General features: G+C 49.6%; 1 protein-coding gene across 1 annotated transcript in view; it reads left to right on the top strand.

The window, feature by feature from the left end:
• The first annotated feature begins 2163 nt into the window (after positions 1-2163).
• LOC142475361 (uncharacterized) overlaps positions 2164-15834 on the top strand; it is a 50979-nt gene continuing 37308 nt past the window's right edge. The window contains exon 1 of the mRNA XM_075581276.1: positions 2164-2471. Coding sequence (XP_075437391.1) covers positions 2391-2471 — 81 coding nt within the window. The 5' untranslated portion in view covers positions 2164-2390. The remainder of the gene's footprint in view (positions 2472-15834) is intronic.

The following is a 15834-nucleotide window of genomic DNA, read 5'->3' as shown; positions in this document are numbered from 1 at the left end:
CTCCAGCCAGTAGGGATCCTCTGGGTCTGCAGAGGAGGGACCCCCACTGACACTCTTCATTCACCAAAGACAATGACTCCATACAGCAGTATCTCTTTCTTGTTGATCTTATTCAGCAGAGCAGCATACAGCATGATACACATTATTGTCTCTCTGCATGCCTAGGCCCTGCTCAGTATTCTCTGCCATCCTTCCCTTAGCAGCATAATTCCCCTCCCTCCTTACCCAGGTGGGGGTAGGAGGGAGAGAACTCTTCTCTGTACTTCTCTCTCTGAAGTCTCCAATCCTCAGACTAACTCACTAACTGATAACTTAATTTAGGAGGTGTGTCTCAATTTGGACATCTCAGGGGAGTGTCTCTAACTTTGAATCATTACAAGACAAAGTCGGATACAGATTGGCCCACACACAGCAGGGGGTGTTCCAACTAATATCCACCCCTTTGGTTGACAACCCTCAGGTTGCAAAGCCCGCCCTTGAATATGGCTACATATTCAAAGCTGAATACACAAACAGGCTTTTTGAAGGAATTAACCTTTCCACTGCCTGTTCTAACAGCATTGTCTCTCTGCATGCCTAGGCACTGCTCAGCATTCTCTGCCATCCTGCTCTTAGCAGGATAATTCCCCTACCTCCTTACCCAGGTGGGGGTAGGAGGGAGAGATCTCTTCTCTGTACTTCTCTCTCTGAAGTCTCCAATCCTCAGACTAACTCACTAACTGATAACTTAATTTAGGAGGTGTGTCTCAATTTGGACATCTCAGGGGAGTGTCTCTAACTTTGAATCATTACAAGACAAAGTCGGATACAGATTGGCCCACACACAGCAGGGGGTGTTCCAAACAATATCCACCCCTTTGGTTGACAAACCTCAGGTTGCAAAGCCCGCCCTTGAATATGGCTACATTTTCAAAGCTGAATACACAAACAGGCTTTTTGAAGGAATTAACCTTTCCACTGCCTGTTCTAACAGGACTGACAGAGGAAAAGCCCAGAAGAAGAATTAACTGCCGGAAGGCCATGTTATATATATATATAGTAAATAGATATATATATATAGTAAATGAATATACTGATTGCGCTTTAGTGGTAGAATGACTGTGATAAGTTCCTAAAAATAATGAGCTTATATGTTCCACAAGAGCATAGAAGCAAGAAATGTCTCCTGATGCCTGTTGATGCTTCCTGTTGGAGGGAATCGCTGTATCACCTCAATGGCTGCCGATGTATATATAAAAAATCAGAAGTCTAAAACATAAAGCCCCATAAGTTTAAATCAACAGAATTGGTTAATATAATTAAAATAATGCACTCACAAACTCGTGTCTTTGTTTTAAGTTTATATGTTGTCACTGATGGCATCCCTCATCAGTGTGGGTGATTCACTAACCACCTGATCCTGGCACCCCTCCACACTGGTAGACGCTGACTGCACATGAGCCCGATCATGTCACTATGGAAGCCTACACAGGATGAACCTGATTCCTCAAACACTCTGTACCACAGCTTCTACGCGTTTTACAGATCACGGTCTGCTTCTTCAGAAGAGGATTATTGGCTGTAGATGTGCCCTTTTATGTAGGTAATTGTTAACCCCTTGTAGTTTCAATGTCGATTGAATATAAATTGACACGGTATGCTCGATCCTGCACAATTTCTATAGGGGCAATGAGTAAATGTATAAAATACACTAAAATTGTTTTGTTTTGTAAAAGTTAATGTAAGTTATCCACAAGGGCTTAATAATTGCCTACCTATGTACACATCTACAGCTAATAATCCTCTCCTGAAGATGCAGACAGTAAAATACAAAATGTGTAGAGGCTGTGGTGCAGAGACACTGAGTGAGTGTTTGAGGAATTCGGTTCGGCCTGTTTAGGCTTCAGGCTCGTGTGCAGCCGGCGCCTAACAGTGCAGAGACAATGGAAGCTAAGGAGAACCTAAAAACATTCCATAGATAAGCTTAATACAATGACACTAGTGTGTGAGTGCATTACTTTTTTATTATTTAACCACTTTATATGGTGCTTCTCATTTTGCGCTTTTGTTTTGTTGTATATATGTATACATACATACATACATACATACATACATACATACATACATACACACACTGAGATTAAGCAGATATTGTAATACTGGTATAAGATGAGAGAAATGCAGTCAGATCCCAGTCATGTACATCTCACTCCACTTGTAGGAGGGACTCAGAAAAGACCCACAGTTCCTCATATCTGTCTCTCTAACTACAGGGTGACACCGACAGGAGGGACACTTATTCCATTGTATCATTTTCTTTCACTGCAGGGTAACATCCCGTTTTCTCCCCATTTCTAAGGATGATATTGCTGTGAAGGTCAAGTGCATATATTTATATCACTAACTTGCCAATGATGAACAAGGACAAGAAGCAGATGACTGAAAAGATATTGGATCACATCCTGGAGATAACCCGCCTGCTGACTGGAGAGGTGAGTGCTGCTGAAGAATGTAATAATGACACCACGTACAACAGGGAGCTGCAGAACATTAATATAGGAGGAATGTCCAAAGAAGTAGAACCATGTTATTACTGTTGATAAATACTATGCAATCTTGCTGTAACCACCTGTAATTATGATGTAATGGTGTCGTTATTCCCTCCCCCTCCCCCCCCATTCCTCATTTTGAAAAACTCCAATAAAAATTAAGTTGGAAATATGGGAAGAATTGAGAAGCAATGTCCATTAACAAATTAGGCAAAGGAGAGCCCAAAGACAATTAAGATGTTTGGGCATATTAAGTCAAAACATACTGGACACCTAACAAGCTCCTATTGAACCTCCAAAATAACCACAACATATATATAAGCATATGAGTGTCACAGAGGAGTGCTTCTGAGCATGGCAATATATATTTAAAATCAGAGACAGAACATAAAACACAGACAGAGCTCAGTTTTTAGCACATCCAGTGAAACTCATACACAGTACAGTGCCTAAATATATATGTATAAATAGCAAGTAAAATGGTCTTTTAGTTTAACATTTTTGGCCAAAATTGTTGTAAGCCCCTGAGCCAACTGCACGGCAGACCACAATTCAGGGGTCCCTAACGCTAATATAAATTCTTAATAACCTGTGTAGTAACAGGAAGAATGATTTATAGTAAATCTGTCAATATTAGTTGTAAAGTTCTAAGTCTGATTGAAGCTTTTAATAACCTGTACATTACCAGGAAAAGCACTCTGTATTAGAGTTGTCACAACCATACTGCAAGCCAGCAAGTTCCCCTGAGTGGAAGATGCTATGGAGTGAGCCCTTAACCATTTAAATATGGGAGGGGGTGAGCTACAATTAGGTAGGAGGTTGCCACCCTCCAATAAGCCAAGACTAGCTGAACAACAATTGTAAAACATACTGGACACCTAACAAGCTCCTATTGAACCCCCAAAATAACCACAACATATATATAAGCATATGAGTGTCACAGAGGAGTGCTACTGAGCATGGCAATATATATTTAAAATCAGAGACAGAACATAAAACACAGACAGAGCTCAGTTTTTAGCACATCCAGTGAAACTCATACACGGTACAGTGCCTAAATATATATGTATAAATATCAAGTAAAATGGTCTTTTAGTTTAACATTTTTGGCCAAAATTGTTGTAAGCCCCTGAGCCAACTGCACGGCAGACCACAATTCAGGGGTCCCTAACGCTAATATAAATTCTTAATAACCTGTGTAGTAACAGGAAGAATGACTAATAGTAAATCTGTCAATATTAGTTGCAAAGTTCTAAGTCTGATTGAAGCTTTTAATAACCTGTACATTACCAGGAAAAGCACTCTGTATTAGAGTTGTCACAACCATACTGCAAGCCAGCAAGTTCCCCTGAGTGGAAGATGCTATGGAGTGAGCCCTTAACCATTTAAATGTGGGAGGGGGTGAGCTACAATTAGGTAGGAGGTTGCCACCCTCCAATCAGCCAAGACTAGCTGAACAACAATTGTAAAACATACTGGACACCTAACAAGCTCCTATTGAACCCCCAAAATAACCACAACATATACAACTTTGCAACTAATATTGACAGATTTACTATAAATCATTCTTCCTGTTACTACACAGGTTATTAAGAATTTATATTAGCGTTAGGGACCCCTGAATTGTGGTCTGCCGTGCAGTTGGCTCGGGCTTACAACAATTTTGGCCAAAAATGTTAAACTAAAAGACCATTTTACTTGCTATTTATACATATATATTTAGGCACTGTACCGTGTATGAGTTTCACTGGATGTGCTAAAAACTGAGCTCTGTCTGTGTTTTATGTTCTGTTTCTGATTTTAAACATATATTGCCATGCTCAGTAGCACTCCTCTGTGACACTCATATGCTTATATATATGTTGTGGTTATTTTGGGGGTTCAATAGAAGCTTGTTAGGTGTCCAGTATGTTTTCCAATTGTTGTTCAGCTAGTCTTGGCTGATTGGAGGGTGGCAACCTCCTACCTAATTGTAGCTCACCCCTCCCACATTTAAATGGTTAAGGGCTCACTCCATAGCATCTTCCACTCAGGGGAACTTGCCTGCTTGCAGTTTGGCTGTGACAACTCTAATACAGAGTGCTTTTCCTGGTTGGATCCTGCTTCTCCTTCCATTCAGAAGCGTATGTGCAGAGCTCCCAGGCATTTGGTAAGGAATCGGCTTTATTCTTTCTTTATTTGTTATATTTTGTTGTGGATCTGTGGGGGAGTATACTGTGAGTATACTGGGAGTTTTATAGAGGGTTTTGGGTGCATTTTCAGGATTAAAAAAACGTTTTTGGTTTTCACCCAGGGGCTGCAGTGTTTTAACCCAGCATAGCTGCAGTTTAGCTGGCTGGAAAACTGCAGTCTCACCCCCTCTCTCCTCCCTCACTACTGGAGGTTTTTACTGGTTGTTTAAACTTCCAATTTCACTCTTTTGTTTTTCTTAAGCCTGATTCCTTTCTCACTTGCAATTGAGAGCTCTGTGTCTTTTCTATAAAGACTTGTAAAATTGTGGTGATTGCTTATTACAACAGAGAGAGAGTAACTAATAAGGGGAAAAAGATTTAAAACTGCAGCAGGTTTTTAAAAGCTGCTGTTTTTTTTTGTTTTTTTTAATTTATTTTTTATTTTTTTAAGCGTAACCCCTGCAGTCCCAGTTCCAACATGGGCGCATGTGGCAGTTGCAGGCAATGGCCCCAGCAACAACAATGCTGGGGCCACGCCCTGTCTGAGCAGGAAGCTTGGGGTGAGGTGCCCAATGTCTCCTGGCCTAAACATGGAGATATATGTGAGGGCTGTGGCTGATGTGGTGGGTCCCTCTGCTGTGGTGGCGGCCAGCAAAATGTATGGGAGGGGCATTTTCTTCCTCCGTACGCTGGCTGCCACTCACACTCTGGTGCAGAAAGGCATCAGTGTAGGGGGGAAATACATCCCTATAGAACCCATGGAGGGGTTAGGCACAAAGGTCATTCTGTCAAATGTGCCCCCCTTCATCCCAGATAGCCTCATGAAGCCATACCTGCAAGCCCTGGGAGACATTAAGTCCCCCATAATAAAATTATCTTTGGGCTGCAGAGATAGGGCGCTGAGGCATGTGCTCTCATTTAGGCGGCAGGTACAACTGCTGCTGCCGGGGAGCACTGAATCTGTGGAGGGTTCTTTTGGGGTGCGCTACGAGGGCATAACATACACCGTGTACTATGGCATGGAGGGGGTAAGGTGCTATTTGTTTATACGAATGTTTACCCCCGCTTCAGCTTTACTATAGAACAATGAAACTGGTGCTGCAAAGGGCGTATAACTTAATACATAGTGGACAGACAGAGCCCCTGTAGATAGCACTCTGTTTCTGTATGAATTGGTGATTTATTTAAAATAGCTTTATTAATTGACAATATCGTTAAAATTTTGGGGTTTAAAACAATGATTAAATGATGCCAAGTGTGGCTAACTCTATGGATAGGTGTATCCAGAGGAGTATACAATGGTGTATTAATGCCCAGTGTTAGGGTAATTCACTGGCCCTAGTGTTTCTCATATGGAGAGAATGGGCTAGAGTTCTTGTAATGAAAGTAGCGGCTGTGTGGACCACAGATGTAGTGCCCCAGTATTGAAATACTAGTAGGTGCACTAGTTGATTGGACCTGTACTTAGCTGCTTTTGGGCTGCAGCTATTGGTACATTATAGACTTGTGTATACAGATCTAGGTCTATGTGCACCTATTATGAGTTTTTAACACCAGCATGTGTGGGTGGTGGTATTTAAATACAAGTGTGTGATACTTAACACATGTACATCCCAAGTGTGTAATAACAGGGCTAGAATAGTGTCCTCCCAGTTGGAGAACATCCCCCGGGGACTTGTGCTTCGGTGAACCTATCACACCGAAAGTAGCTGTCTTCGGAGACTCGGGAGTCGACCAGGATCCCCCTCCGGCTGTACCACCTTCGGGTGAAGCACCTGAGGTCGAGTCAGGTTTTATGTCACCGGAAGGAGGGGATTGGCTAGGGCTGACCCCCATGTTTGAGGATTTAGAGGATGGAGCGGGGAAGGCAGGTGTAGGAGAGGAGGCTTTAGCGAGCAATTCGGGATACACCTGGAGGGAGTCTGACGTGAGCCCTCTTCGCAGAGAGTTTTGGTCTTTGTCAGAGATGACTGCCAAGCTGGACTCTCTCCTTGAGGTTCATGCTGAGGAGTGCCCTCCCGCGGTTGGCGAGTGCCCTCCCGCGGTTGGCGAGTGCCCTCCCGCGGTTGGCGAGTGCCCTCCCGCGGTTGGCGAGTGCCCTCCCGCGGTTGGCGAGTTCCCTCCCGCGGTTGGCGAGTGCCCTCCCGCGGTTGGTGAGTGCCTTCCCGCAGTTGGTGCGAACACCTGTGGCTTCCCATTTATCCACACGGCGATAGAGGAGATTAGGAGGGCACTGGGTGCCTCTGTAGCCCCCGAGGACACTCGGGAGACCGCTGCCTCCATCATACCGCCTCCAGATACCCCTGAAGATTCTACCCCGGGGTTGGATGTGGAGGATATAGTGGACCCCCTCGTGGAAACACCGAAGAGGGGACCCACTCTAGGGCTGAGAAAGGCTCCCACAGAGAGGGGCGGGGGTCTTGAGTTTTTCAGCCAAGAGGAGCTTGGGGAGTTGGGGCTCAGTGAGGCGTCCTCTGGCACCTCAGAGTCGGTGGGCTCCTTGAGCCCCATTATCCCTGCCCAGGAGATAGATGAGTTCCTAGGAGATACCCTTCACAAGCACGGAAAAAAGAAGGTGAAGGTGAAGTTGGCCCAAGGCCAGAATCTCAGGGTCTAATGAACATGTTCGTGCCCTGAAGTTCTACAAATTGATGCGAGAGCACGTAAAGGCTTCACGGGGTATAGCACCCTGAGCGCTTGTGGGACGGAAAAACTCTTTGACTACCAATGGCTTTGAGCATCGGTACGCTTAACGTAAACGGCTGTAAGGACGGGTTGCGCAGGTTCCAGGTACTCTCCTTCTTACAGAAGGGAAAGTATTCTGTGAGTTTCCTGCAGGAAACCCATACCACTCCAGAGGCTGAAGCCAGCTGGCATTTGGAGTGGCGAGGCAGTGTTTTCTTCAGCCACCTCACTTCATCATCTAGTGGGGTGGTGACCCTGTTCTCTGAGTCCTTTCAACCAGAACTGCTGCTTACCAAAGCTGTTGTTCCAGGTCGCCTGTTACATATCAGGGTCCGACACGAGGACTACACGTTTAATTTCCTGAACGTGTATGCTCCTGCCACCGGAGCCCTGAGAAGGCAGTTCTTCGTCAGAATGTCTGAATACCTGGAGACAGTCGACGCGAACGAATACGTGGTGCTCGGGGGTGATTTTAACTGTACCCTCGAGGCTCGGAAAGACCGGAATGGTTCGGAGCCACACCCGTGTTCTGCGTCGGCCTTGCGGGAGGTCATCACCCGCTACTCCTTGGTAGACGTCTGGCGAGAACAACATCCTGAGGCATCCACTGAGTTCACACATGTTAGGGTGTTTAGGGGTGAACGGATGTCCTGGTCCCGGATAGACAGGCTGTATATTTCCAGCCACAGCCTGTCGCGAGCCCAGTCCAGTGCCATTAGGCTGGCGCCGTTTTCGGACCACAATTGTGCGTCCGTGACGGTGACGCTGCTACCTACAGCACCTTCAGCCGCTTATTGGCACTTCAACAATACTTTGTTGGAGGACAAGGGGTTTGAGATGTCGGTCCGAGACTTTTGGATGGCCTGGAGAGGTTGCAGGTCAGACGTTGCCACGTTAGAGCAGTGGTGGGACGTGGGCAAGGTTCATCTGCGCCTCATGTGTCAGGAGTACACCAGAGGTGCCAGCGGGCAGCGCGATGCCGAGATCAAGGCCCTCAGGGAGGAGGTGCTCGATCTCGAGAAGCGGCTGTCTATGGAAGGAGACCAATACCTGCAGAGTATGTACGTGGAGAGGAAGTACGCTCTCCGGGACTTGGAAGATCGGAGAGCTCGGGGGGCGTATGTGCGATCCCGCATCCACTTCCTTCGGGAGATGGATCGCGGGTCGCGCCTCTTCTACGCGCTGGAGAAAAAGAGGGGAAACCGTAGACATATCACCTGTTTGTTGGCAGAGGACGGTACTCCTCTGACTGACCCGGAGAGCATCCGGGACAGAACCCGGAGATTCTATGTAGATCTTTTCTCTCCGGAGTCAATCCAGCCAGATAAATGCAGGGTCTCATGGGAGGGGCTTCCCATAGTCGGTGAGGATGGAAGGGAGCGGCTTGAGTTACCTTTGACCCTGGCCGAGCTCTCTGAAGCCCTCAATCTCATGTCCCGCGGAAAAACGCCGGGTCTAGACGGGCTGACTGTGGAGTTCTTCCGGTTTTTCTGGGAGATGCTGGGACCTGATTTCACCGAGGTCCTAGCCGAAGCCCTGGAGACCGGTGAGATGCCCCTTTCGTGTCGGCGGGCAATACTGTCTCTGCTGCCGAAAAAGGGGGATCTCCGCCAGATTTCCAACTGGCGACCGGTATCACTGCTCAGCACGGACTATAAGATCGTAGCCAAAGCGCTTTCGCTGAGGCTCAAGTCCGTGCTGGCAGAGGTGATTCACCCCGACCAGTCCTATACTGTCCCGGGCCGGAGTATTCATGACAACATCTTTCTGGTCCGGGACCTGATGCACTACGCACAAAGTACTGGTCTATCACTCGCCTTCCTGTCCCTAGATCAAGAGAAGGCGTTTGACAGAGTGGATCACCGTTACCTTATGCAGACCCTGCAGGCGTTTGGCTTCGGCCCACAATTTGTGGGCTTTCTCCAGATGCTGTACGCCTCTGCAGAGTGTCTGGTGAAGATCAACTGGTCCCTGACGGCACCTTTTGTGTTTGGTCGGGGAGTACGTCAAGGGTGCCCCCTGTCTGGGCAACTGTACGCGCTGGCCATTGAGCCCTTCCTCTGCCTACTGAGGAGGAGGCTCACCGGGCTGGTGCTGCGGGAACCCGACATGCGGGTAGTCCTGTCGGCTTATGCCGATGACGTGCTCCTCGTGGCCCAGGACCTAGATGATCTAGAGCGGGCACAAGCGTGCCAAGAGGTCTATGCCGCGGCCTCTTCTACTCGGATCAACTGGTCCAAGTGCTCCGGCATTCTGGTGGGTCCCTTACAGGTGGACTCCTTGCCCCCCGCGTTTCGGAATGTCTCGTGGGAGAGCGATACTCTCAAGTATCTGGGAGTCTACCTGTCTGCTGCGGAGAACCCGGCCCCAGAAAACTTCAGTGATCTTGAGGAACGAGTCATTGCTCGTCTGGGGTCTTGGGTGTATCTGTCGAGAATGCTTTCCCTCAGGGGAAGAACCCTGGTGATTAATCAGCTGGTGGCCAGTCAGCTTTGGCACCGGCTGACAGCCATGGGTCCGACCCCCGAATTTATCAACAAGATCCAGAGGAAGTTGATGGATTTTCTCTGGATAGGGAAACATTGGGTCTCTGCGGGAGTTGCGTGTCTCCCTTTGGAGGAGGGTGGACAGGGAGTGGTGTGTGTCCGCTCCCAGTTACACACTTTCCGCCTTCAATACCTGCAGAGATACCTATTCGCAGATCCGTCTCCGCAGTGGTGCCAGCTGGCAACCAGTTTCTTTCGCCAGCTGCGCAATATGAGGTATGATCGGCAACTGTTTATCATCAGGCCCGAAGGTTTAGGTAGAGACCTCTCGTTGCTGCCGGCATACTGTACTATCGGGACTTACTTAAGGCCTGGAAACTGGTCTCCGCGACCAGGAAGGAACAGGCGGTGGGGGTTGATTTCCTCGCCGAGCCCCTGCTGTATAATCCGGCAGTGGGGGCTCGGATGTTGGATTCACCCTCTATTTGCCTTCGGCTAATCCTGGCGCAGGTGACCAGAGTCGGGGATCTCCTGGACTATGGGCGGCGATACTGGGTAAGAGCAGAGGTGCTCGCGCCCCGTATGGGTCTGCGTACTGCCCGCGTCGCTTGATCCAGGAGATTATGGATGCCATCCACCCCGACTCACGCACCTTCATTGAGGGGGTATTGCAGACCGGAGAGCCTTGTCAACCTATCAACTTCAGCTCTCCGGATCTTTGCGTGGAACCGAAGCCACGGCAACCCCTTCGGGCTCTTCTTTCCCCCAACCTCAGCAAGTTGGGGGATATGTCCCCGGCGTGTTTCCGCGGCATGCCGAGGAAAGTCCTGTATTCTCTTGTGCTCCATATAGTGCATTACCTCGCCCTTGTCACCCGCCCAGACACCATCTGGAGGCGGGTATTCCCTGCGAACGAGGGAGAGAGACCCCGGTGGAGGGAACTCTATTCATCTTTGGTTCCCAGTCCCGCCGGGGATTTGGGTTGGGGGGTCCTCCACAGTGCACTGAGCACAGGAGAGTATTTGGCACACTTCACGGACTCCCCCGCCGCCTGTCCCTTCTGTGGTGAGCAGGAGTCCGTATATCACATTTATTCAAGTTGCGCTAGACTGCAGCCCCTCATGTCTTTCTTGAGGAGCCTTCTCCTGCAGTTCTGGCTGGGTTTTTCCCCTCAACTTTTTATTTTTGGGTGCCCAGTGTCCCGGAACGATAAGCCTAGGGATCTCCTGGTCAACCTGCTCCTGGCATTGGCTAAGGTAGCCATTTGTAAAACCAGGAAGCAGTGTTTGGAGGGGAGGGTCCCAACAAACATCGTGGCCATGTTCCGGGCGCTGGTGCACTCCCGTATTCGGGCAGAGTACTCGTACGCCGAGTCCACTGGGACGGTTTCAGAGTTTGCCTCCCAGTGGGCGTTAGGCGGGGTACTTTGCTCGGTATCCCCCATCAAGGGTTCTTCAGAATTAACCCTTCTGTTTTAAGTGCACTTTAACAGTGCACTTGTTGGATTCATTTACATTTTTGTTTGACTGGTTTTTTTTCTTTGTTCTACTTGGTAACAAGTAGAATTGTTGTTTAACTGAATTGGCCGGCTTCGCCGGCCAATCAGTTTCAAACCAGATCAAAATAGGTCCACTCAGGGGAACTTGCTTGCTTGCAGTTTGGCTGTGACAACTCTAATACAGAGTGCTTTTCCTGGCTGGATCCTGCTTCTCCTTCCATTCAGAAGCGTATGTGCAGAGCTCCCAGGCATTTGGTAAGGAATCAGCTTTATTCTTTCTTTATTTGTTATATTTTGTTGTGGATCTGTGGGGGAGTATACTGTGAGTATACTGGGAGTTTTATAGAGGGTTTTGGGTGCATTTTCAGGATTAAAAAAACGTTTTTGGTTTTCACCCAGGGGCTGCAGTGTTTTAACCCAGCATAGCTGCAGTTTAGCTGGCTGGAAAATTGCAGTCTCACCCCCTCTCTCCTCCCTCACTACTGGAGGTTTTTACTGGTTGTTTAAACTTCCAATTTCACTCTTTTGTTTTTCTTAAGCCTGATTCCTTTCTCACTTGCAATTGAGAGCTCTGTGTCTTTTCTATAAAGACTTGTAAAATTGTGGTGATTGCTTATTACAACAGAGAGAGAGTAACTAATAAGGGGAAAAAGATTTAAAACTGCAGCAGGTTTTTAAAATCTGCTGTTTTTTCCCCTTGCAGAGAGATCTCTTCTTAAAGAGAAAGTTTTCCTCTCTGTACCTCTCTCCCTAAGCAATACCCTCCCCTGACTTAGAGGCTTATTTGTTATCATGCCTGGAAAGGGGAATAGGACAAGTGCGGCAACGGGGGCGACGCCCGGATACAAAACACCAAAAACTGTGGCCCCTAGGAGCAACACTCTTAGTCACAGCCCTAGGCCTGGTCCTTCCAGTGCCCTGGCCACGCCTCCCCCAGCACCTGTTAGCAGCGTAACCCCTGCAGTCCCAGTTCCAACATGGGCGCATGTGGCAGTTGCAGGCAATGGCCCCAGCAACAACAATGCTGGGGCCACGCCCTGTCTGAGCAGGAAGCTTGGGGTGAGGTGCCCAATGTCTCCTGGCCTAAACATGGAGATATATGTGAGGGCTGTGGCTGATGTGGTGGGTCCCTCTGCTGTGGTGGCGGCCAGCAAAATGTATGGGAGGGGCATTTTCTTCCTCCGTACGCTGGCTGCCACTCACACTCTGGTGCAGAAAGGCATCAGTGTAGGGGGGAAATACATCCCTATAGAACCCATGGAGGGGTTAGGCACAAAGGTCATTCTGTCAAATGTGCCCCCCTTCATCCCAGATAGCCTCATGAAGCCATACCTGCAAGCCCTGGGAGACATTAAGTCCCCCATAATAAAATTATCTTTGGGCTGTAGAGATAGGGCGCTGAGGCATGTGCTCTCATTTAGGCGGCAGGTACAACTGCTGCTGCCGGGGAACACTGAATCTGTGGAGGGTTCTTTTGTGGTGCGCTACGAGGGCATAACATACACTGTGTACTATGGCACGGAGGGGGTAAGGTGCTATTTGTGCAAGGAGCTGGGGCATACTCGCAGGAGTTGCCTCAAAGGGAACAGAGGACCTATCCCAACTCCTACACCCACCCCTCCCTCTGCCAAGACACCCCGTACCGCTGTGCCCACCACAGTGGGGCCCTCAGGGGCCCAGGTCCATCCTGGGACCACAAGAGATGTCTCTGTCCCATCTGGAACAGTGACGTCTGTACCTCTCCCCAAAGAACAGAGGGAGAAGGAAAAGCCCTTGAGAGCCCAGGTCCCCCCTGGGACCACAGAAGATGTCACTGCTCCATCTCAAACAGTGACATCTGAACCTCTCCCCCAAAAAAAGAGGGAGAAGAAAAGAGTCACCCCAGAACAGTCACCCTCTGTTGTCACTGTCCACCCCCAAGAACACCTTACCCCCAATGTAAGCACCATACAGGGTGCGGGGGAGCAGGAGGAAGCTCCGGCTGGAGAGACAGTGGCACCCTCTTCTGGGGAAGCACCCCCCAGGAAGAAGCCTTTTAAAAACAAGAGGGTGATTGAGGAGGGTGAGGAGGGTGAACCGTATTACGTTCACCCTCAGAAGTCTCCGAAGCGGAATGTAACAGCAATTCCGCACAGGGTGGCCCTGTCCGGCCCACTGGTTAGGATTAACCAGTGTGAGCCGGAATCCATAAATATGCAGCCCCCCCCCCTCAAAGATCTGGAGGGAATACAAGGGGAAGAGGAGGTACCCGGCGTCCCTGGGGTGGAAGGTCAAAGTGCTCAACAACATGAGGCTTTGCCCCTAGAAATGGATGTTGGGAAGCCTTCCAACACTCCTCCCAGTTGGAGAACATCCCCCGGGGACTTGTGCTTCGTTGAACCTTTCACACCGAAAGTAGCTGTCTTCGGAGACTCGGGGGTCGACCAGAATCCCCCTCCGGCTGTACCACCTTCGGGTGAAGCACCTGAGGCAGAGTCAGGTTTTATGTCACTGGAAGGAGGGGATTGGCTAGGGCTGACCCCCATGGTTGAGGATTTAGAGGATGGAGCAGGGAAGAAAGGTGTAGGAGAGGAGGCTTTAGCGAGCAATTCGGGATACACCTGGAGGGTGTCTGACGTGAGCCCTCTTCGCAGAGAGTTTTGGTCTTTGTCAGAGATGACTGCCAAGCTGGACTCTCTCCTTGAGGTGCATGCTGAGGAGTGCCCTCCCGCGGTTGGCGAGTGCCCTCCCGCATTTGGCGAGTGCCCTCCCACGGTTGGCGAGTGCCCTCCCGCGGTTGGTGAGTGCCTTCCCGCAGTTGGTGAGAACACCTGTGGCTTCCCATTTATCCACACGGCGATAGAGGAGATTAGGAGGGCACTGGGTGCCTCTGCGGCCCCCGAGGACACTCGGGAGACCGCTGCCTCCATCATACCGCCTCCAGATACCCCTGAAGATTCTACCCCGGGGTTGGATGTGGAGGATATAGTGGACCCCCTCGTGGAAACACCGAAGAGGGGACCCACTCTAGGGCTGAGAAAAGCTCCCACAGAGAGGGGCGGGGGTCTTGAGTTTTTCAGCCAAGAGGAGCTTGGGGAGTTGGGGCTCAGTGAGGCGTCCTCTGGCACCGCAGAGTTGGTGGGCTCCTTGAGCCCCGTTATCCCTGCCCAGGAGATAGATGAGTTCCTAGGAGATACCCTTCACAAGCAAGGAAAAAAGAAGGTGAAGTTGGCCCTCAAGAAGTGGAAGGATGCTTCGTTCATTCTCCACTCTCTTTTTGTATACACCAGGGCCAACCGCAAGGCCAGAATCTCAGGGTCTAATGAACATGTTCGTGCCCTGAAGTTCTACAAATTGATGCGAGAGCACGTAAAGACTTCTCGGGGTGTAGCACCCTGAGCGCCTGTGGGACGGAAAACTCTTTGACTACCAATGGCTTTGAGCATCGGTACGCTTAACGTAAACGGCTGTAAGGACGTGTTGCGCAGGTTTCGGGTACTCTCCTTTTTACAGAAGGGAAAGTATTCTGTGAGTTTCCTGCAGGAAACCCATACCACTCCAGAGGCTGAAGCCAGCTGGCATTTGGAGTGGCGAGGCAGTGTTTTCTTCAGCCACCTCACTTCATCGTCTAGTGGGGTGGTGACCCTGTTCTCTGAGTCCTTTCAACCAGAGCTGCTGCTTGCCAAAACTGTTGTTCCAGGTCGCCTGTTGCATATCAGGGTCCGACACGAGGACTACACGTTTAATTTCCTGAACGTGTATGCTCCTGCCACCGGACCCCTGAGAAGGCAGTTCTTCGTCAGAATGTCTGAATACCTGGAGACAGTCGACACGAACGAATACGTGGTGCTCGGGGGTGATTTTAACTGTACCCTCGAGGCTCGGAAAGACCGGAATGGTCCGGAGCCACACCCGTGTTCTGCGTCGGCCTTGCGGGAGGTCATCACCCGCTACTCCTTGGTAGACGTCTGGCGAGAACAACATCCTGAGGCATCCACTGAGTTCACACATGTTAGGGTGTTTAGGGGCGAACGGATGTCCTGGTCCCGGATAGACAGGCTGTATATTTCCAGCCACAGCCTGTCGCGAGCCCAGTCCAGTGCCATTAGGCTGGCGCCGTTTTCGGACCACAATTGTGCGTCCGTGACGGTGACGCTGCTACCTGCAGCACCTTCAGCCGCTTATTGGCACTTCAACAATACTTTGTTGGAGGACAAGGGGTTTGAGACGTCGGTCCGAGACTTTTGGATTGCCTGGAGAGGTTGCAGGTCAGACTTTGCCACGTTAGAGCAGTGGTGGGACGTGGGCAAGGTTCATCTGCGCCTCGTGTGTCAGGAGTACACCAGAGGTGCCAGCGGGCAGCGCGATGCCGAGATCGAGGCCCTCAGGGAGGAGGTGCTCGATCTCGAGAAGCGGCTGTCTATGGAAGGAGACCAATACCTGCAGAGTATGTACGTGGAGAGGAAGTACGCTCTCCGGGACTTGGA

Source organism: Ascaphus truei, unplaced genomic scaffold, assembly GCF_040206685.1.
Source record: "Ascaphus truei isolate aAscTru1 unplaced genomic scaffold, aAscTru1.hap1 HAP1_SCAFFOLD_1188, whole genome shotgun sequence".
Classification (NCBI taxonomy): domain Eukaryota; kingdom Metazoa; phylum Chordata; class Amphibia; order Anura; family Ascaphidae; genus Ascaphus; species Ascaphus truei.
This window is presented reverse-complemented; position numbering and strand designations above follow the sequence as displayed.